General features: G+C 50.5%; 1 protein-coding gene across 4 annotated transcripts in view; it reads left to right on the plus strand.

The window, feature by feature from the left end:
* ASB5 (ankyrin repeat and SOCS box containing 5) overlaps positions 1 to 18,262 on the plus strand; it is a 36,182-nt gene extending 17,920 nt beyond the window's left edge. For 2 of the 4 annotated variants that reach the window (XM_001506092.3, XM_007668028.4), the window contains exons 2-7: positions 8,084 to 8,163; positions 10,006 to 10,113; positions 11,525 to 11,675; positions 13,491 to 13,625; positions 16,030 to 16,221; positions 17,809 to 18,262. In XM_001506092.3, coding sequence (XP_001506142.1) covers positions 8,084 to 8,163; positions 10,006 to 10,113; positions 11,525 to 11,675; positions 13,491 to 13,625; positions 16,030 to 16,221; positions 17,809 to 17,936 — 794 coding nt within the window. In that variant the 3' untranslated portion in view covers positions 17,937 to 18,262. Of the gene's footprint in view, positions 1 to 119; positions 230 to 5,535; positions 5,684 to 8,083; positions 8,164 to 10,005; positions 10,114 to 11,524; positions 11,676 to 13,490; positions 13,626 to 16,029; positions 16,222 to 17,808 lie in introns of those variants that run through there. The other 2 variants (XM_007668029.4, XM_007668030.4) reach the window with 2 other exon arrangements.
* The last annotated feature ends 5,375 nt before the right edge of the window (positions 18,263 to 23,637 follow it).

Here is a 23,637-nt window from a genome sequence, read left to right on the forward strand (position 1 = left end):
GGCAGGGACTAACTTTAAACCGGGGATGGGGGCCATTTCCAGAATGGAGAGTCTGAAATGTGAACGTGCAGCCCTTGGGGGAGGGGTGAGTCGGATCTCGATTTCACCGGCAGCGAGGAAGATTGAGAAGCTGACCGATTATGTCGATCGCCCTGGGCAAGAATGGCAATAAATAGCATCTCCCTCTGTGGCGTAGCGTTTAGCTTTCCGGTCCAGTTGCAGGTTCTGGGTAAGTGTGGCGGGGAAAATCACAATCAAAGCTGAGCGACGGTCAGATTGTTTGCTAGAAATCACAGTGAGTTCAGGAAAGAGAAATCCCGGGCGACTCTGTCGGGAGAAATTGGAACACTGAGGAGGAGGAAGATCTGAGCGAAATTCGGCTGCGGCTAGGAAGTTCGTATTTGGAGGTACCGTAAAGTGGAATGGCTCCGGAGTTTAAGTTGCCCAGAAGCGAGGCCAAAAAGGGAGTCAAATCAGCACGGATAAGGTTCGTTTCAGAATTAGGGTGATGGAACGTTTGATGGTGTTCAAGCTTAAAATGATCCTAGAGAAAAGCTATGAACACTGAAAAGCTCAAGAAATTATGCAAAACGTATCATCAATTCAGCTATTTCTTTGAGTATCTTAGACTGCGGGTCCCATGTGGGGCAGGGACTGTATCCGATCTGATGATCTCGTATCTACCCCAGGGCTTAGGTCAGTGCTTGTCACGTCGTAGGCGGTAAATAAATACCACCGTTATCATCACTCTGAAATCACAGTTTTGGAGCTATCCTTTACATCGAATGTAATAAAAAAAATGAACAGAAAATACTTTAAGGGGAGCATTATAAGCAATCACAACAATCAACCCCTGTTCTAAGGGGTATACGGGGTTCTGTCTTTTGGACAGAAACATTTGTCGTCTTTATCACTTGAGGAGTAGAGTTTTCTCTCCTCCACCACCTAGCATTTTCTCTACTTTCTCAAGAGTCAGGTAGCTTATTTAGGCCTTCTGAGTAGGTGGGTAGGGAATGTTTCCGTTTATTGTTACGGTGTCTCGCCGTGCGCTTAGTAGGGAGCTTTGCACACAGGAAGCGCTCAATAAATACAATTGAATGAATGAACGGAAGGCCTATGAATAGTCAATAAATGTCAATTAGTACTTAAATGCAAAAAGCAATCAATCACAGGTATTTATTGAGCCTTTCCTGGGAGCACTGCTAAGCACTTGGAAGAGTATAGGAGAAATGGTAGCCATGAGCCCTTACAATGTAGTAGGGGAGATAGATGTGAAAATAAATGAAGACTGGAGAAAAAAATTATGAATAGAGAAAGAAACAGAGTAGAAGGAGATGTACATGAAGATGATGGAGGTGGGTTGAATATCACTGTAATTAGTGGCTACAGATCCAAGTACATAGGTGATGCAGAAGAGAGGGAGAATAGAGTGGGGAGATGAGAGGTTATCAATAATAATAATAATAATAATAATAATGACTGTGGTATTCGTTAAGTGCTTTCTATGTGTTTTCTATGTACCAAGCGCTGGGGTGGATCCCAACAAATCAAGTTGGACACAGTCCCTGTCCCATGGGGGGCTCACAGTCCTAATCCCCATTTTGCAGATGAGGGAACTGAGGCGCGGAGAGGTTGTCAGGGAAGGCTTCCTGGCAGAGACGTGATTTTCACAGGGCTTTGAATCAATCAATCAATCATGTTTTTTGAGTGCTTACTGTGTGAAGGGGACTGTAAGCACCTGGAAGAGTACAATAAAACAGTCAGTAGAAACGTTCCCTCACCCCAGTAATAATGATAATAATAATGGCGATATGTGTTTGTTCTGTGTCAGGCTAAGCGCTGGGGTGGATACAAGCAAATTAGATAGGATGATATTAATAATGATGGCATTTGTTAAGCGCTTACTACGTGCAAGGCACTGTTCTAAGTGCTGGAGCGCTGATCTAAAGCAGTCCCTGTCCCGCATGGGGCTCATAGTCTTCATCCCCGTTTTACAGATGAGGTTACTGAGGCACAGGGAAGTGAAATGACACACCCAAGGCCACCCAACAGACAAGAGGGGGAGCCGGCGTGAGAATCCATGACCTTCCGACTCCCGGGTCTGCGATCTCTCCACTACGCCATCCTGTTTTCCAAGCTCACACACCAGAGAGATGGGGAGACGGGGATAGTAGTGATAGTATTTATTTAGCTTTCATTTCCTCTACTGCCTCTCCCTTCTGCATCACCTACGCACTTGACTCTGCCTCTTTAAACACTGGATATTCACCCAGCCTTCAGCCCCACAGCATTTATGCCCATATCCGGAATTTATCTTATGGTCCGTCTCCCCTTCTGGACTAATAGCGCTGTAGCGAGTGCAGGGAGACAATACACGGGGGAGAATTAGACCCCCGTCCCCGTCCCTCGTTGGTTCGCAATCGCAGATGGGGGGTTCGGCCGTGAGGGAGGAGGAGGAAGTTGCAGGCCGGAGGCGGGACGAGGACAAGGGGTCGGGAGTGGGAGAGGTGAGATCGAAACACGGTGAGGAGGTTGGTTTGAGAGGAGCGGGGTGTGCGGGCCGGGTTGCAGTGGGCCAGGAGCAAGAACAGGATTCTCAGAGTCACCCGGACAAAGATAAGATTCTGGTTTTATAAGACCTGCAGATAATGGAACACTCCGTATGTCATGTTAGAAATTCTTGTTAATAATTATATTAAATTGATATTATTAAACAAAGGGCTCCACCCTCTCTCTGAGCAACGTTGAGAATCAAACTAAAATTTTAAAATGATGATGATGATATTTTCGAAGCACTTCCTATGTACTGAGCACCGGGGTAGATATAAGATTATTCATTTTGACTCAGTCCCTGTCCCACGTGTGGCTGGCAAAGAGGGCGAGAGAACCGGTACGAGGTGTGACACTGGGCAAGTCACTTCACTTTTCTGTGCCTCAGTTCCCTCATCTGTAAAATGGGGATCGAGACTGTGAGCCCCACGTGGGACAGGGACTCTGTCCAACCTGATTTGCTTGTATCCACCCCACTGCTTAGTACAGTACCTGGCACATAGTAAGCCCTTAACAAATACCACAGTTATTATGATTATTATTATTATTATTAAGTCTCCTGACTCCCAGCTCCATGCTCTTTCCACTCTGCTGCCTCTGGGCATGGAACCTCAGAGTTCTAATAACTAGTTCATGCTAATTCAATTTACAGGTCTTTAAATATCATTACCCCAGTCGATTTTTATGCTCACTTACTTGATTTAATGCTCAGAGGGTACGCCATTACAAACGGTACCTCTCTGCATTAATTACTTTGAGCAAATTCAACTTGCTTAAATGCATTTTGCTTCGTTCTCCATTTTTCTCCCCAACACTATTAAGAGCATTAAGTGAGTACTCCCCAAACTGGAAACACAGATGTTCTGGAAAATCACAGACCACGTGTGGAAAAAAAATCAGTAGGGAGGAAACGTTTGATTCCTTTGATACGGGGATTCATTTATGAAAAATTCACCCAAGATGAATCTAATCATTCTCTTCCAACACGGGTTTTCTCAATATTTATTTTTTTTTTTGGTGCGAACACAATGGTCTGGATGCGGACTGTCCAAAATGAGAGACTTCAGCTTAAGAGTTGAGTTTCCTAATTGTCGGCTTTGCTAGGAAAGAGCGTGGGTCGCCCTGCTCAGACATTGTTGAGCAGACATTGGGTTGTGGGCAGTAATGAGCACAGTGTGGGTTTCCTAACTTTATGAGCATCTACTCTGTGCAAGACACTGTACCATGCATTGAGAAAATGTACATGGGGGAGAGTTAACTGCAGTTCTGGCTTCCAAAGGGCCCACAGTCTAGGAATAATAAAAGAGGGATGATAGGGAAGTAGGGATTTTTATTAGTGTTAGTAATAATGTTATTATTACTATATCTGTGAAGTGCTTATTAAGCGTCAAGCACCGTTTTAGTGCTGGAGCAGATACAAATTTATTGCCATCGTCCTCGTCTGTCCGTCTCCCCCGATCAGACCGTCAGCCCGTCAAACGGCAGGGACCGTCTCTATCTGTTGCCGACTTGTTCCTTCCAAGCGCTTAGTACGGTGCTCTGCACATAGTAAGCGCTCAATAAATACTATTGAATGAATGAATGAATACAAGATCATCAGGTTGACACATTTGGACCTATTGATTGATAGATACAATACAGTTTGATCCAACAGTCTCGGTCCCACATGTTGCTCACAGCCTAAAATGAGAGGAATTGACTTCAGACGAGCAGAGAGAAGCAATGTGGCTCAGAAGGAAGAGTCTGGGGCTGGGAGTCAGGAGATCTGGGTTCTAATTCTGGCCGTGTGACCTTGGGTAAATCACTCGACTTCTCCATGCCTCCGTTTCCTCATCTAAGAAATGGGGATTAGATACCCGTTCTCCCTAACCTGGGGGACAGAGACTGTGGGACAGCCAATCAATCAATCAATCAATCAATCATATTTAATGAGTGTTTACCGTGTCCAGAGCACTGTATTAAGGACCCGGGAGATTCCAGTATAACAGAGTTGGTTGACACGCTCCATGCCAACAAGGAGCTTCCAGTCTAGAGGGGTGACACTGGCCTGGGAGTCAGAAGGCCATGGGCTCTAATCCCATCCAGACCACTTGTCTGCTGTGTGACCTCGAGCAGGTCACTCCACTTCTCTGTGCCTTCTCTGAAAATGGGGATTGAGACAGTGAGCCCCACGTGGGACAGAGACTGTGTCAAACCCGATGTGCTTGAATCCACCCCAGTGCTTAATACAGTGCCTGGCACATAGTAAGTACTTAAAAATACCATTCCTATTAATGTTATTATTAATGATAATAATAATAATAATCCAGGCTGCTGGGTGACCTTGGGTAAGTCACTGCACTTCTCTAAGCCTGTTTCTCACCTGTCAAATAGGAATTCACTACCTGTTACCTTTCCCTAGTCTGTAAGCTCCTTATGGACGGGGAATGTGTCTGTTACATTGTTATACTGTATTCATTCAATCATTCATTCAATAGTATTTACTGAGCGCTTCCTATGCGCAGAGCACTGTACTAGGCGCTTGGAATGTACAAATCGGTAACAGATAGAGACGGTCTCTGCCCTCTGACGGGCTTACGGTCTAATCGGGGGAGACGGACAGACGAGAACAATAGCAATATCGTTACTGCTGTATCCTGTCGAGTGCTTAGTACAGCACCCTGCACAGAGTAAACACTCGATAAATACGATTGACTGACTGACTGACTCTCATCTGAGAATGTGAGCCCCATGTGGGACACTGACTGTCATCCTGTGCCTTTCCCCAGCGCTTACCTCAGTGCCTGGTACACAGTAAGCGCTGAACGAACACCCCGATCGGCGCAATGTCCGAACACGGCGAGCGCTTAACGGACACCGCGATTCTTCTCCTCATTATCGGTAGCGCGATGATTATCCGCCCAGAACACTGCGTCGAGAATAAACCAATGGTTTTCTGGGTTTCTTTTTCCCCGGAAAGGCTGCTGAGAGGAGAGGTCGGATTTCAGAGGGCTACTGGTCTCCTCCCGATCATGACCGCGGAGCGGTGTTAGCCAGTGGAAGCGGAATCCTACCGGCATAGGCTGAAAAGCTATGAGTCGAGTTTACGCTAGTAGCGGCTGGCTGGAAATGCCTTGGGGAGACGGTGATTTAGGTACGGTACGGAGGGGAATCGTGCAGTCACGTATCGGACGCCCGATGGTGTAAACGCTCCCCTCTTCTCGCGGGGGTGTCTACGGAATCGCTGAGCCCGCTGTTCCCCGTCAATTATAGGCCCCGTCGGCCGCCGCCGTTGCCGTTTCTAAAATTAGCCGGGGTCTAACCTCAGAGGCAACCCGATTCGCGCTGGGCGAGCTGAGGCTGTTCGCTAACAGACTCGATTTCGAATCTGATCTCCTAAATGCATCGAGCTGGACGTGCCTCGCCGCCGTGGAGTTAGATTGGCCAAGAATACCGCTTGCTTTTTAGCTCCTTGGGTAGAAGCGGCGTGGGCTAGTGGAAAGAGCAGGGGGCTGGGAGTCGGAGGACCCGGGTTCTAATCCCGGGTTCACCACCTGTCTGTTGTGGGACCTTGGGCAAGTCATTTAACTTCTCGGTACCTCGGTTACTTCGTCTGTCCAACGGGGATTAAGAGCGGGAGCTCTATGTGGGACGGGGGGGGGCCCCGATTAGTTTGTAAATACCTTCAGAATTTAGTAGTCACCCACTCAATTCTATGTATTGAGAGCTTACTGTGTGCAGGACACTGTACTAAGCGCTTGGGAGAGTACAAGATAACAATAGAACGGACACACTGCCTGCCCACAATGAGTTAACAGTCCAGTAAGTGCCCGACATACAGTAAACACTTTAGAAACGCTTGAGAAGCAGCGTGGCTTCTCAAGTCCGAAGGACCCGGGTTCTAGTCCCCCCTCCGTGACATGTCTGCTGTGTGACTTCGGGCAAGTCACTTCACTTTTCCATGCCTCAGTTACCTCACCTGTAAAATGGGGATAAGAGCAGGAGCCCCATGTGGGATTGGGCCCAACCCGATTAACCTATATCTACCCCAGTGTTTAGAGCGGTGCTTGGCACATAGTGAGCATTGAACAAGTACCATTGTTATTATTCTTAGTAATAATCAACAAATACCGTAAAATACGCATTCAGAAAACAGCATGGGACTGCTTTCGAATCTAGGGATTCTAGGCATCCTGGGGAGTTGATCTCGGCCTGACCATTGCAAGGTCTATTGGTGGGGAACGAGGGATTTTGTCATATGGAATTTCTGGAAAGAAGAGCTCAACGGAAACCACTGACTGTTGCCCACTGATATGCTCAGAGGGGAGGAGGCGGGGAGGTTGAGGGCTGTGGTAGAAAATAGAAGTCGGAGTGAGAGCCAGGCGTCATTCCGCTCTCCGGGGCCCGGAATAATAATAATGTTGGTATTTGTTAAGCGTCTACTATGTGCAGAGCACTGTTCTAAGCGCTGGGGGGAGATACAGGGCGATCGGGTCGTCCCACGTGAGGCTCACAGTCTCTATCCCCATTTTACAGATGAGGGAACTGAGGCGCAGAGAAGTGAAGTGTGTCAGCCACAGAGCTGACAAGTGGCAAGGTCTCTGTGGGCAGAGATTGTGTCCATCGACTGCATCGTGTTGGATAATGTTTAATCTTCTGGGAGTTTGATTTACGGGATCGCCCGGTTTAACGAGCAGGGACTAGCTCTAGGGAAGAGGGAGGTGGGGCTTTCCATGCAGCTCAGGAGGGTTACCACCATTTTAGCATCTAGAAGCAGGGTGGTCTAGAGGAGAGACGCCGAGCCCGGTAGTAGTAAAAGGACCTGGATTCTACTCCCGGCTCTGCCAATTGCTTGCTTCACTTCTCTGTGTCTCGGTTTCCTCAAGTGCTGGGTCTCACGGTCTTAATCCCCATTTTACAGATGAGGGAACTGAGGCACAGGCAAGTGAAGTGGCCACCTAGCAGACAAGGGGTAGAGGCGGGATTAGAAACCATGACCTCCTGACTGCCGGGCCCGTGCTCTAGCCACTAGGCCCCGCTGCTTCTCTTATCATTTCAGAGTCTATGGCCTAGAGAAGTTTCCAGAGTCTTAAACTGCGATCCAATGCCATCTAAGGGTTTTTACATATTCGTCAACATTTTGGCCCAGCGGATAGACCGTCGGGCTGGGAGTCAGGAGGACCTGAGTTCTAATCCTGCCTCTGCCGCTTGTCTGCTGTGTGACCTTGGGCAAGTCACTTCACTTCTCTGTCCCTCAGTTCCCTCACCTGTAAAATGGGGATGGAGACTGTGAGCCCCACGTGGGACGGGGGCCTGTGTCCAACCTGATTTGCCTGTATCCACCCCGGCGCTTAATAGCGTTTCTGGCACATACTAGGTGCTTAACAAATACCATAATTATTATCATTACCATTATTTTCCAAGGTCACCCAGCAGAAAAGCGGCACGGCCGGGATCAGAACACAGAAGTCCTGGTTCCCGGGCCCAGGATCTTTCCCCTCAGCCACGTCGCTTCTCGGGATGCGACCCGTTTCCGTCTATTTCTCTCCATTAGGTTCGTGGGCCGATCGATCCCCCCTGCATGAGGCCGCCAGCCAAGGCCGACTTTTGGCTCTGAAGACTTTGCTGTCACAGGTAGGCGCTTCCTCCAGCGGGAAGGTCAGGGTTCATCCTGCCCCGGGGCGTTACCACCCCAAGATTTTCCGCTGAACGCTGGAACCCTTACACCGTAACCCTTCCCGCGGCCAGATGTCGCAGACGCCACCTCCGATCCGCGGCTCAATTAATGTCCATCGCCTCAGATTGTGGGCTTCTTGAGGGAGGGGATAAAACTAATGAAAATGATGAAAACAGTAGCTGTTAAGTGCTTACTATATGCCAAGCCCTGCGTACAGATATCATCCTCTTCCTGATCCCGGAACCATCCCCATGGGCGGGATTGGAAGGTAGACCTCCCAAAGTCCAGAAGGGAGAGGTTCGACCTATTAATAATAATGATGTTGGTATCTGTTAAGCGCTTACTGGGTGCCGAGCACCGGTCTAAGCGCTGGGGGAGATACAGGGTCATCAGGTCGTCCCACGGGAGGCTCACAGTCTTCATCCCCATTTTCCAGATGAGGGAACTGAGGCCCAGAGAAGTCAAGTGAATCGCCCACAGTCACACAGCTGACAAGTGGTAGAGCGGGGATTCGAACCCACGACCTCTGACTCCAAAGCCCGTGCTCTTTGCACTGAGCCACGCTGCTTCTAATACATTTAGGGATGCATTAGCCACATCCCTAAATGCTTCTCTGGTCCCGCTGGCCAACAGCTGATGCGCGTGGGGTACCTAGAGGATAGCACTCCCCCTCTAAACAGTCAGCTCCTTGTGGGCAGAGAAAGCGCCCACCGATCCTGTCCTGTTGGACTCTCCCAATCGCTTAGTACAGTGCTCTGCCCACAGAAAAGCAATATGGCTTAATGAGAAGCAGCGTGGCTTACCGGATAGAGCACGGACCTGGGATTCAGGAGGACCCGGGTTCTAATCCCTGCTTGGCCACGTAATAATAATGACAATAATGATGATAATAATGGCATGTGTTAAGCGCTAACTATGTGCCAAGCGCTGTTCTAAGCGCCAGGCACCGTTCTAAGCGCTGGAATGTCTGCTGTGTGACCTTGGGCAAGTCACTTCACTTCTCTGGGCCTCAGTTGCCTCATCGGTAAAATGGAGGTGAAGACTGTGAGCCCCACATGGGACAGGGCCTGTGTCCAGCCTGATTACCTCGTATCTACTCCAGCGCTTAGAAGAGTGCTTGGCACAGAGTGAGTGCTTAACAAGTACCGTGATTATTATCGGTAGTAAACCCTCAATAGATTCCATTGATTGATTGATTGATTGATTGGGACAGTCCAATACAGTAGAGTTGGCAGACATGATCCCTACCCATGAGGAGCTTTCAGTCTAGAGGAGGAGCTTACAGGTACTAAAAATGAAAAACAAAAAAAATGGGCAGTCTTGCCATTTTGAAACCCTAGATTGCCCTGAAAGGTCATATTCGCTGAGTGGTTTTAAATAATCTCTTCACCTATAAACTCGTTGTGGGCAGGGAACGTGTCCATTTATTGTAGTAATGTCCTCGTCCAGGTGCTCTGCACATGGTAAGCGCTCAGTGCTTAGAGAAGCAGCGTGGCTCAGTGGAAAGAGCCCGGGCTTGGGAGTCAGAGGTGATGGGTTCTAATCCCGGCTCCACCACTTGTCAGCTGTGTAAATTTGGGCAAGTCACTTAACTTCTCTGAGCCTCAGTTACCTCATCTGTAAAATGGGGATCAAGACTGTGAGCCCCATGTGGGACAACCTGATCACCTTGTATCCCCCCAGCGCTTAGAACAGTGCTTTGCACATAGTAAGCGCTTAACAAATGCCATCGTCATTATTATCATTATTATTAGATACCGTTGAACGAATGAATTAAAAGCTGCTCATACCCACTCTAGGGCTACAATGTAAACACAGTGACGATCGACCACGTGACTCCACTGCACGAAGCCTGCTTGGGAGATCACGTCGGATGTGCGCGGATTCTTCTCGAAGCAGGAGCCAACGTAAGTCGCCGTGTCCTAAAACTCACGCTTTCGATCAGCGCGGATTCGGGGAGCGGGGCTTCTCATGTTTGCGTCTTCCACAGGTGTTCTCTTTCTTCTTCTCCGTGACATTATTAGAGTGACCCTCCGAAGCATTCGTAAATGGCAAAATAACCAGTTGTTTCTTTCCTCATTTGCTCTGGGGCAGACTTCGGACAAGTGGGCGCGTCTGGGCCCTGTCCCGAAAGAGTCCTCGAGTGGCCCAAGCAAAAATGAGATTTCCTCTTCCTGGAGGAAGATGAAAACTAGTTTTTTGCAAAGGGAGAATACTTGCAACGAAGGGACAGGAGCTGGAATTTTTTCCAGTGGGGAAAGAGGGCGGAGAAAGAAGCTTCCCCGTATCTTATGGCAGAAAAGGAAAAAGAATATGAGAAAAGATGATTATAATCTTGTTCATAAAGATATTTTGAAATCAGTTGGACACTCGGGTATAATAATAATGATGATAACTACAGCTAAGCGCTACAGTAGTGTTGGTATTTGTGAAGCGCTTGCTATGTGCCGAGCACTGTTCTAAGCGCTGGGGGAGATACAGGGTCATCGGGTCGTCCCACGTGAGGCTCACAGTTAATCCCCATTTTACCGATGAGGTAACTGAGGCCCAGAGAAGTGCAGTGACTCGCCCACAGTCACACAGCTGACAAGGGGCAGAGCCGGGATTCGAACTCATGACGTCTGACTCCCAAGCCCGGGCTCCTTCCACTGAGCCACGCTGCTTCTCTATGTGAGAAGCAGCATGGGCTGCTGGATAGAGCACGGGCCTGGGAGTTAGAAGGACGTAGGTTCTCATCCCAGTTCTACCGTTTGTCTACCGTGAGATCCTGGGCAAGTCATTTCACATCTCTATGCCTCAGTTCTCTCATCGGCAAAATGGGGTTAAGTCTCTGAGACCCAGGTGGAGCAGGGACTGTGACCAACCTGATCATTTGGTATCTACCCACAGCACTTAGTACAGTGCCTGGCACATAGTGAGCACTTAACAGATACCATATTTTTAAAAAAAGGTGATTATCGCCCAAGTTAAAGTTCCGAGTCCGTGAGACGGTAAGCTCCTTGAGGGCTGGGTTCACGTCTACTTTATTGAGTTCTCCCAAGTGCTCAGTAAAATGCACTCACATGGCAGGAGTTCAGTTAGCTACCACCGATTAATTGAAGAGACCGAAAAGAAGAGAGAGTCCGTGCCTCAGTTCCCTCATCTGTAAAATGGGGATTAAGACTGCGAGCCCCACGTGGGACAGGGACTGTATCTGACCCGATGAACTCGCATCTACCTCAGCGCTCACGCGGTAAGCGCTCAAGGAGCACCCTAATACTAACGACTGTTACGATTAGAAAGGCGTGTTGGATCTTCACTCTGTCGGTCCTGCCCCAGGTGAACGCCACCACCATCGACGGCATGACCCCGTTGTTCAACGCCTGTTCGAGGGGGAGCGCTTCCTGCACAGAGCTTCTGCTGATGCACGGTGCCAAGCCGCAGCTGCAGTCGTGTCTTCCGTCGCCAGCTCACGAGGCTGCCAGGAAGGGTACGTGCCTGGGGTCCGGATTCAGATATGTCCGGGGGCGGGGAGAGAGTTTCATCGGCGTCGATCCATCGACCGTATTTAACGGGCCCTTACTCTATAAGAGCACGGGCCGTGGCTTAGCGGAAACAGCCCGGGCTTGGGAGTCAGAGGACGTGGGTTCTGATCCCGGCTCTTCCACCTGGCAGCTGCGTGATGCTGGGCGAGAGTCACTTGACTTCTCCGTGCCTCGGTTACCTCGTCCGTAAAATGGGAATCAAGACTGTGAGCCCTTACTGTGATTACCTGGTAACTGCTAAGTGGTAAGAACAGCGCTTGGCACATAGTCAGCGCTTAACAAATACCATGATTATTATTATCATTATAAGAAACATAAAGTCAGTCATGACATTCCCCGCCTCCAAAGAGCATACGGTCTAGCGGGGTTGTTGGTCAAACCCGGGGGGAACCGGTCGACCCTCGTTTGACGTGTACCCTGGACCACCCCCCCCAAGTTTGACAAATACCATCTGGTGCTCTCCAAGTTAGACAAGCGTCGACCAGTACGCTCCGAGTTGGACGAAGGTGGTTGCGGGCGGGGAACGTGTCTGTTTACTGTCGTATCGTCCTCTCCCAAGTGCTTAGTTCAGCGCTCCGCACACGGTAAATCTTCAATAACTGCGATTGGATGAATGGAGGCCTACCGGTAGCCCCCCGAGTTTGACAAAAGTCAAGCAGTAACCCCACATTTGACAAGTACCCCCCCCCCCCCCGCCCCGTATCCTCTGAGTTTGACAAACCTCCACCAGTCCCCCCCGCCAGGTTCGAGGAATACTGTCCGGAAACTTCCGAAGTTGACGGGCACCGTCCGCCGCGCCCTCCGAGTTTGACGGGATTGACCAGTAATCCCAGGTTTGACAAACATTCCCGCTAGACCGTAAGCTTCCTGGAGGCGGGGATCGTATCTCCTAACTTTAGGGTTCTTACAGAGTAAGACTAAGCTCATCGTGGGCAGGAGGCACATCTACCAACTCTACTATATTGCTCTCTCCCGGCCGCTTAGTACAGTGTTTGGTACAAAATAAGCACTCGATAAATACCGTCGATCGATCGATCGATTGCTTATGTAGTCTCCCGGGCGTTTAGTACGGTGGCTGGCTCACAGTAGGTGCTCAGAAAATTTGAGTTAAGCAGTTAAATCATATTTATCGAGCACTTGTTGTGTGCAGAGCACCGTACTGAGCACTTGGGCGCGGCTCAGTGGAAAGAGCCTGGGCTTCGGAGTCCGAGGTCATGGGTTCGATTCCCGGCTCGGCCACCTGTCAGCTGTGTGACTGTGGGCGAGTCACTTCACTTCCCTGTGCCTCAGCTACCTCATCTGTAAAATGGGGATTAACTGTGGGCCTCGCGTGGGACAGCCTGATGACCCTGTATCTACCCCGGCGCTTAGAACAGTGCTCTGCACATAGTAAGCGCTTAACAAATACCAACATTATTATTATTACATATCACCATGGGAGATACTGTCCCAGCCCAGAATGAGCCTACGGTCTAGAGGACGAGCTTGCAGTTCACTGAACATTGTCGTACACTTTCGGCGCTCAGTACGGTGCTCCGCACACGATCAGGTGCTCGGTAAATACCAGCGGTCGATGGATTGATATTAATGTCTGTCTCCCCCTCTGAGCTCATCTGTGGGCGGGGAATCGACTCTGTTACACTGGACTCTCCCAGTCGCTTAGTACAGTGCACACCGTAAGCCCTCGGTAAATACCGTTCACGACGGTGATGACGACGAGACGAGGAGACAGGTCAACTCTTCGGCGTTCCTCTTGGCAGGTCACTGCGAGTGTCTAGAAGTCCTGATCTCGTGGGGCACAGACGTCGACCAAGACATTCCGCATCTGGGAACGCCTCTTCACGTAGCCTGTACGGCGCAACAATGCCATTGCGTTCGGAAACTGCTCGATGCAGGTAAATGAGCGTCGACAGTCGTCGACCTCCGCTGGCTTGATCTCATCTCCTCGACTCGGCCCGCAGCACGCTAGGCTCCGTCTCCAAAATCCTGAAAACTCCTCCCCTTGAGCATTTCTCTGAGCGGGCCGTTTCTGTCGATGGTATCTGCGAAGGGCTTGGTACGTGTCAGACACCGTCCTAAGCGCTGGGGTAGGGACAGGTTAATTAGGTCGGACGCGGTCCCGGTCCTCCGTGGGGCTCACGGTCCGAGACGCAGGGAGAACGGGTATAAAATCCTCATTTTACGATCGAGGGAGCGGAGGCACAGATAAGCGAAGTGACTCGTCCGAGGTCACACAAGCAAGCAATTGGCAGAGCAGGATTAGAACCCGGGTCTTCTGACTCCCAGGCCTATGCTCTTTCCACTGCTTCTCCTTATCACAGACTTGATTGGGGAAAGTATTCACCTGACAAATTACACAATAGTAGGGAATAGGGAAGCATCTTTTACTCTGGTCCGATGCCACGGGCGAATGGAATGTATTTCGGTTCACCTTCTTCGTCAGAGTTAGCCGAGAAATTTCTAACGAACGCACTGGTTACATGGAAACCCAGCCTGTTTGTTTAAACTGCCATGACTTGCTGGAAATATTTTTCATTAATTTTCAATCGAGTGATATGTTTGCCCGCCCACCCTCAAGGGTGATAGAATTGTGTATTTTTAGATAGATAAAAAATCTCTCCGTCGATCCTTTCAGCAAAATCTAGCCAGTGCTGTGAGACCAGAAGGGAGTTATTTCGATATTAAATAATTCAGACTAGCAGTAGAAATAACGCTAGCATTTTTTTAAGCACTCACTGTGTGCAAAGCCCTGTTCCAAGAACTGGGGAAAAGCACAGGCGACTATAAGACCTCCAGCGACTCCGTCTAAAAAGCGGGGAGGGTTCGCGAGTAGATATAACGTGAAACACATTAACACAGGAACACCATCGACCGGTCCGTCGATCGATCGGCCGTGGTATTTATTGAGTGCTTACAGTGTGCAGAGAACTGTACCGAGCGCTCGAGAGAGCGCACTACAACAGAATTAGTTCGACTTAGTTAAACCCGGGCTCAGGTCTAGAGGTTTTCCTTCGGATGCCGTCGAGTCGTTTCCGAGCCACAGTGACCCCATGGACGGACCCTCTTCAGAACGTCTCCTGTCACGAGGTCGTTCCGGTATATTTTTACATAGTAAGCACTCATTAAATACGTCCGAATCGAACTGAACTGACGGACGACATCGTTAATGAGATGAAAGACAAACCTGAAAGACAGAAGCCAGAGTTCAAGCAGTCCAGTGATAAGATCGGGGGCTGTTGTAAGTTACCGCAACCCAGAACGTCGAAAGTCGTTTTCTGCCTTACTCGGTGAGCCCTCCGGGCATCCGGTCTACTTCCCTAGATGCTTAGTACAGTGCATCGCACGGAGAATAATAATAAAAATGACGGTATTCGTTAAGCGCCATGTGCCAAGCACTGTTCTAAGTGCGGGGGCTGATCCAGCAGCGTGGCTCGGTGGAAAGAGCCCGGGCTTGGGAGTCGGAGGTTATGGGTTCGAATCCAGGCTCCGCCACTTGGCAGCTGTGTGACTGTGGGCGAGTCACTTCACTTCTCTGGGCCTCAGTTCCCTCATCTGTCAAATGAGGACGAAGACCGTGAGCCTCACGTGGGACGACCTGATTACCCTGCATCTCCCCCGGCGCTCAGAACAGCGCTCTGCACATAGTAAGCGCTTAACAAATAACAACATTATTATCCAGGGTAATCAAGTCGGACAGAGTCCCTGCCCCACATGGGGCTCATAGTCTCAATCCCCATTTGCCAGAAGAGGCTCAGAGAAGTGAAGTGACTTGCCCAAGATCACACAGCAGACAAGTGGCAGAGCCAAGATTAGATCCCAGGTCCTTCTGACTCCCGAGTCCGCGCTCCATGCCACTAGGCAGCGTGGCTCAGTGGAAAGAGCCTGGGCTTTGGAGTCAGAGCTCATGAGTTCGAATCCCAGCTCTGCCACCTGTCAGCTGTGTGACTGTGGGCAAGTCACTTCACTTCTCTGGGCCTCAGTTACCTCATCTGTAAAATGAGGATGAAGACTGTGAGCCCCACGTGGGACAACCTGATTCCCCTGTGTCCACCCCAGCGCTTAGAAGAGTGCCCTGTACATAGTAAGCGCTTAACAAATACCAACATTATTATTATTATTATTATTATTATTACTAGGCCGTGCCGCTTCTCTCGGACACCTAAAAAGTTCCGTCACTATTATGCAGCGGGCGGGTAGCGACCGCCTCCTGAGAAAAGGCGGATAGAGACGGGCCTGATCTTCCCCAGGCGGCCGGCGATGCCGGGAGCCTGTGCCCATTTTTTGCTTCTCCGTCCGCAGGGGCCGATCCCCAGAAAGGAAAGTACTGGGAGAGTCCGTTACACGCAGCTGCTCAGCAAGGCGGCCCCGAGATCGTCAGCTTGCTGCTGGAGTTTGGGGCGGACATCAACGCCAAGAACGCCGAGCTCCAGCGGCCTGTAGATGTTGCCGCTCCTGGCGGTTTGGCGGAAAAGACCCTCCTGCAGCACGAAGGTACGTGACGCGGCCCAGGGCTGCCCGGATCTGAGAGGTTAACGGTACACGCCGGGACTTACCCGCTGGATGAGAAACGGCGCGGCCTAGTAGATAGAGCCGGGGCCTGGGAGGACCTCGGTTCCGCTCCCGGCTCCGCCCCGTGTCTGCTGTGTGACCTCGGGCAAGTCGCCTCGCGTCTCTGGGCCTCGGTTACCTCATCTGGAAAATAGGGATCGAGTCCGTGAGCCCCATGTGGAACAGGGACAGTGTCCAGCTTGACTTGTTTGTATTCACCCCAGCACTTTGTCAAGTGCCTGACGCATACTAAGGGCTTAAAAAATACCATCATTAATATTATTGATATCATTAATAAATACCCCTGAGCGATTGATTTTTTGATCAGATTTTCATTATAGCGTAAACCCCCTGAGGGTAGAGAACCCGCAATTTGCTTCTGAGCTCTCTCCCAAGTTCTTAGTATGTTGCTATACTAACATGATCAATAAATAGCCCTGAATGAGGACTGATTGATCAGATCTTCGTTTAGCGCAGTGGGCAGAGTACGGGCCTGGGAGTCAGGAGGTCATGGGTTCTAATTCCGGCTCCTCCGTTCATCTGCAGGGTGACCTTGGGCAAGTCACTTGCCTTCTCTGGGCCTCAGATACCTCATCTGTAAAACGGGGCTTGAGACTGTGAGCCCCAGGTGGGACAGGGACTGTGTCTAACCCCATTTGTTTCTATCCATCCCAGCGCTTAATAATAATAATAATAATAATGTTGGTATCTGTTAAGCGCTTACTATGTGCAGAGCGCTGTTCTAAGCGCTGGGGGAGATACAGGGTGATCAGGTCGTCCCACGTGAGGCTCACAGTCTTCATCCCCATTTTACAGATGAGGGAACTGAGGCCCAGAGAAGTGAAGTGACTCGCCCACAGTCACCCAGCTGACAAGTGGCAGAGCCGGGATTCGAACCCATGACCTCCGACTCCCAAGCCCGGGCTCTTCCCATTGAGCCACGCTGCTTCTCTGCTTAGTACAGTGCCTGGTACATAGTAAGCACTTAAGAAATGCCACCGTTATGATGAGATTGTAGGCTCTCTAAGGGGAGGAACATGAATCTTGCTTCAGCTCTTCTCCCCCAGGCGTTGAGTCTAGGGCTTCGCTCCCTGTGGGCTTTCGAATAATATGACCGACTGACAGAAATTTCCTAACGTGACCCAGTCAACCGCTCCTCTGTTTCCCGGCCTTAGCAATGGGAAGATCTTCCCTTATTTTAACCTGACCCCCCCCTCCTGCTGCGGTTTCGCCTGACTGATCCTTCCACCATTCACGCATGCGTTCGTTCACTTTTATTGAACGCTTACTGCGGGCAGAGCGCTGTGCTAAGCCCTCGGGAGAGCATACTATAACACTAAGCAGTCGCGTTCCCTGCCCACGACGAGCTTACGGTCTAGAGACAAGCCTACGGTCTACAGGGGTGATGAAAACTTGGTAACCGGCCCCAACCGACAGCTCCTCCGTACGGCCTCAACGTTATAGAAAATGTTAAGAAACCAGGACATCTCTTTCCATATCGAGCATCTGAACATTTCTGTCTGTTCGTAGCTACCCCAAGCTCTCTCTGCCAACTCTGCCGGATCCGCATCCGAAATCACCTAGGAAGAGCTCGGCTACATCTTGTTCCTCAACTGCAGCTCCCGAAACTCCTGAAAGATTACCTACAGTACCGATGAGGAGGCCTGATCGTCTTTAAAAACTGGAAAAAAAAAAAACCCCGAAACAGATCCTGATGTTTGCCTTGCATCCTGCGTATTTGATATCCGGAATGTTGCGCTTTGCCGCTCGGGAAGGGGTGTGGGACCCCCGTCCTCTGGGAAGGATTCCCCTAAAGAGGTTTATCTTGATATTTCCCCATTTAGCTCCGGCCGTATTTCAGCTCCTTTTAACTGAATCTGTACTTGTTAATCTGTTTGAGGCCCTTATCGTGTAATCTATCTTTCGTCACTCGGTCTGCTGTTTCCCTTTGTTCCTGCGGAAAATTATAACTATCTCCGTGGTTTCTGGTCGTTCTGACTGAATTCTGCTTTTCAGGTAGAAAGGGAAAGGCAAATTCAGAGTGGTCATGAGATGGAGGAGCATCAGCAGATCCGAACCTGTGTTTGTTCAGATAGGATGGGCTCCTGGGTGGCGCCTGGCCGAGTGGATAGAGCAAAGGAAGTCAGAAGGACCTGGGTTCTAATTCTGCCTCCGTCACTTGTCCGCTGTGTGAACTTGGACAAGTCGCTCGACTTCTCTGAGTCTCAGTTACCTCGTCTGCGAAATGGGGTTTGAGACCCTGAGCCCCACGTGGGAAATGTACTGCGTGGACTAGATTGTATCTACCCCAGGGCTCAGGACAGAGCCTGGCACACAGTAAGTGCTTAACAAATATCACAGTTATTATTGATTATTACAGTTATTGCAATTACTGGGGAAGCAGCGTGGCTCAGTGGAAAGAACAGAGGCTTGGGAGTCAGAGGTCATGGGTTCGAATCCCGGCTCTGCCAATGGTCAGCTGTGTGACTGTGGGCAAGTCACTTCACTTCTCTGGGCCTCAGTGACCTCATCTGGAAAATGGGGATTAAGGCTGTGAGCCTCACGTGGGACGACCTGATTACCCTGTATCTTCTCCAGCGCTTAGAACAGTGCTCTGCACATAGTAAGCGCTTAACGAATACCACAGTTATTATTATTATCATTATTACTATTATTATTACAAATATCATTTTTAAAAGTCACTACACATTTCTGTGTCCAACCAGATTATCTTGTATCTAACCCAGAGCCTAGTACAGTGGCCGGCACATAGTTACACGCTTATCAAATACCACAATGATTATTTTTGTGACTTGTAGGGAAAGGGATCATTCATATACATGTTTTTGAACAACGTGGAGTCTGTAAGCTTGTTGTGGGCAGGGAATGCATCTATTCATCGTTATATTCTTCCAAGCACTTAGTAGAGCGCTCTGCACACAGTAAGCGCTCAATAAATACGATGGAATGAACGAACGAATAAACCCGCCTTGGCTCGACGGCCGTCCTGTGACCGAGCCATTTTGGCCACGTGAATCTGACCAAGGTGGGTGTCGGTGAAGCGATTCTGTCAGTCTGTCCGTCAGATGTATTTATTGAGAGCTTACTATGTGCTGAGCATTGTACTAAGCGCTTGGGAGAGTACAGTATACCAGTATAACAGACACGTTCCCGGCCCACAACGAGCTTACAGTCTAGAGGGGGAGACAGACATTAATATAAATGACAGATATGGACATGAGTGGTGTGGGGATGGGAGGGAGGATGATTGAAAGGAGCAAGTCGGGGCGACGCAGAAGGGAGTGGGGGAAGAGGAAAGGAGGGCTGAGTCAGGGAAGGCCTCTTAATAATAATAATAATGATAATGTTGGTATCTGTTAAGCGCTTACTATGTGCCGAGCACTGTTCTAAGCGCTGGGGTAGACACAGGGGAATCAGGTCGTCCCACGTGGGGCTCACGGTCTTCATCCCCATTTTACAGATGAGGTCACTGAGGCACCGAGAAGTTAAGTGACTTGCCCAAAGTCACCCAGCTGACGAGTGGTAGAGCCGGGGTTCGAACCCATGACCTCTGACTCCAAAGCCCGTGCTCTTTCCAGTGAGCCACGGCTGCTTCTCTTAGGAGATGGTCGTGCGATAAGCGTTTGGCGGGAGACGGAGCGTGAGCGGACGTTGGCGCCAGGACGGGCTGAGCCGGGAGCGTTTGCACCCTCTCCCTCTCTCCGTCCCTCCGGCTGGAAGCACGGAGGGGAAGATCAGGCCCAACCGTGCCCTCGAAGTTCATCTCTCCCAGGGCTCTGGGTGACCTTCTTGGCAAATGGGAAATTCGCCACCGGCTGGAGGCCTATAAAGGGGAGAGGTCCTGGCCGGTCCAGGGACGGACCCCCTCCCCTCCCAACCCTTCAGCAGGTCTTCAGACAGACCCTCCCCTTGCCCAACTCCCAGCAGGTCTCCTCTAGGGCCAACCTTCTCGGTGGACTCATCTATCTCGCCACCGACCTCTCGCCCACGTCCTGCCTCCGGGCCTGGAACGCCCTCCTTCCTCATATCCAACAGACAATTACCTTTCCTTCCTTCAAAGCCTTATTGAGGGCCCATCTCTTCCAAGAGGCCTTCCCTGATTAAGCCCTCCTTTCATCTTCTCCCACTCCCTTCTGCATCGCCCTGACTTGCTCCCTTCCTTCATCTCCCCTCTCTCAGTCCCAGAGCATTTCCGTCCAAGTTTGTAATTTATTTATTTCTATTAATGTCTGCCCCCCCCCCCCCCCCCCCAGCCAGTAAGCTCATTGTGGGCAAGAAATTTATCCGTTTATTGTTGCACTGTACTTTCCCAAGCGCTCAGGACAGTTCTCTGCATACGGTAAGCGCTCGATAAATATGACTGAATGACTGAATGACTGAATGACTGAATGAATGAGTGTATTCCTCTCTCCCCCCACGTCCCCCAGTCTCTGACCCACCTGGAGTCAACTTCCTCACCCAGTCCAGGCGGCCAGGCCTAAGGGGACCCTGCCTCACCTAACCACAATCAGTCAATGGGATTTACTATGCGCCTGGCCTGGGAGGATGATTAAGGGTGTGCAAAGCACCGTGATAAACGCTTGGGAAACTAAACTACAAGAAAGTGAGTAGACACGATCCAAGCCTCCAGAGGTCTCTAGGATGGTCCGGTGAGGAGTTTACAATCCATCCTGCCCGGCTCCCCCAGAGAGAGATAGCAGGGTTAGCCGGCATGGAGGACGAGGGGTGAGGTGAGGGGGAGATCGGGGAGCAGTCGGGGGAGGAGGGGAGGATCGCTTCTAACACATTTGGCTCCAAGGAGACCTTCCGCTCCCTCATCCGACGGTCAGTCGAGTGTATTTTTGGAGCGCTTACTGTGTGCGGAGCACCGTACTAAGCACTTAGGAGGTGTGACAATGTAACGGACACATTCCCCGCCCCCAGAGAGCTTACAGTCTAGAGGGTCTAACGGTCAATCGATCCATCAGTCGTATTCACCGAGCGCTTACTGTGTGCAGAGCCCTGTACGGAGCGCTTGGGAGAGTGCAGAATCACAGAGTCGGTAGACACATCCCCTGCCCCGCTCAATTCCCAAACCCCGATTCTCCACCTTTTCCCGAAAACCCTCTTGTGCTACTTGCAAAAGCCAAGGAAATGGCATAAAACTTCTGTGCGATCCCTTCCGCGTCTGAGTCACCCCTCCGGTCTTTTGAATTTCACTGGCTGGAATTTTTGTCTCATAGCCATTTCAATCCATTGCCCGATGCCTATCTCCCACACCCACCGCCTATAAATATTCAAATCTAGGAAAAAAAAAAAAAAAGAACCGGGGCAAGTTCACACTGCAACTTGGTGACTCTGGCACCGACTCGGGGTTATAGGCCGTGTCCTCTCACGTATCAGGAAGCAGGCAGATGGTGATAAATTAAAAATAAAGAGGCACAATGCACGCGCAGTTACAGCAGACACACGCCCGTTGAATGACAAAACGCAGTCACCCGGCTATATAAATAAATCTTGGAAATTAAACCACGAGAGAATCACTTACTTGGTCTTTTTAAAAATATAAACTGTCAGCACAATGCGCTATGATGGGATTAAAAGGACCTCATTCCGAATGACCGCGACGGGCTCGTTGTTTTCTCCCTCCCCTAGATTCAGGCCCGGCCCTCGGCACAAGGACCCGAGGAGGCTAAGATGCCAATTAGACACTCTTTTTTCAATGGTATCCGTTAAGCACATACTATGCGCCGCGCGCCGTACTGAGCGCGGGGGTAGAAACAAGCTAACCACATCGGACACAGACCGTGTCCCAGATGGGGCTGCCGGTCTTTTAATCCCCATTTTCCAGATGAGGGAACGGAGGCCCGGAGAAGCAGAGCACCTTGCCCAAGGTCACAGGGCAGACAGGAGCCGGAGCCGGGATTCAAACCCAGGTTCCCCGACTCCCAGGCCCAGGCTCATTCCTCACTAAGACACACTGTCACCTCTTCTAAATGAAGACACAGGTTGGAAATAGTCAAGACCTGCTTCCAGGTCATGCCCCCGGTGTCCAGGAGAGGCCACAAAGGAGTGGGAAGATTGAATAGTTTCTCTGAGGATCAGAAACGGGGCTGGCTACCGGAGCAGATGAAGTCCGTGGGATGGGGGCGGAATCATGAGATCGGAGCGGAAGGAAGGGTCGCGGAGGGGAAAAAGAGACGGGCTGAGGCTGAGAGGGGAGACCTACAGGCGCTAGGAATTTCCGTCCAGGAGGCCACGGGAATCCAAGCCTATTTTGGAAACACCCAAGAGGGCAGAGCGTGGTGCCAGTGAGGAGGCCTCGCCCTGCCCGCCGCGGAGAGCTCCCCGGAGCCGGGCATTCGAAATCTGCGGCTCCTTCCCCACCGTCCCCCATTCGGGAAGCAGGAGAGCCCAGCAGGGGTCTGGAATTTCACTCCAGGGCCTGGCAGACGGTTGCCACGCCTAGTTCTAGTCCCCGGGATGGCAGGTAGTCAGTCAGTCCTATTTACTGAGCACTTACTGTGTGCAGAGCACTGTACTAAGCTCTCGAGAGAGGAAAATAGAAGAACATAACAGACACTTTCCCTGCAAACTAGAGGGGATGCGTTCTCTAAGTCCTTTGATATTTTCAAAAGAAGGGGCAGACTGGGGAGATTGTCAACTACTGGTGGGCGGGGGTTGTGTCTGTCAATGGACTCCACTGGACTGTCATTCATCCATCCATCCATCCATCCATCCACCCACCCACCCACCCATTCAATCGTATTTATTGAGTGCTTCCTATGTGCACAGCACTATATTAAGCGCTCGGGAGAATACAGTTCAACAAGAAACAGACACATTCCCTGCCCACAGGGAGCTCACCATCTACAGGGGGAGACAGACATTAGTATTCAATAACTAAAGAAATAAATAAATAACAGAAGATATATACATAAATGCCGTGGGGCTGGGAGGCGGAGATGAATGAAGGGAGCTAGTCAGGGCGACGGAGAAGGGAGTGGGAGAAGAGGAGAGGAGGGTCTAGAGAGGTCTGTGTGGAGAGTTGGCTCAGCACGTCTCCGCCCCCACCGACCCTGGGTTTTGGCTTTTCGGCCACGAGTCGAAGAGGTCGAGACTAGATTTTAGACGAGAAGCGGTGTGGCCTAATAGAGCACGGGCGGTGGGGGAAGAGAGGAGAAAAGGAGGGAGGAAGTATGGGGAGGATGGGGGAAGAAAAAAAGGGAGGAGGGATGGAGAAGACCGAGGAGAAGGGAGAGAGGAGAGATGGGGAGGAGGAGAGGAGGGATGGGAGGAGAAGGGGAGGAGGGGTGGGGAGGATGGGGATGAAAAAGAGGGAGGAGGGATGGGGAGGAC

Source organism: Ornithorhynchus anatinus, chromosome 12 (assembly GCF_004115215.2).
Source record: "Ornithorhynchus anatinus isolate Pmale09 chromosome 12, mOrnAna1.pri.v4, whole genome shotgun sequence".
Taxonomy (NCBI): Eukaryota; Metazoa; Chordata; class Mammalia; order Monotremata; family Ornithorhynchidae; genus Ornithorhynchus; species Ornithorhynchus anatinus.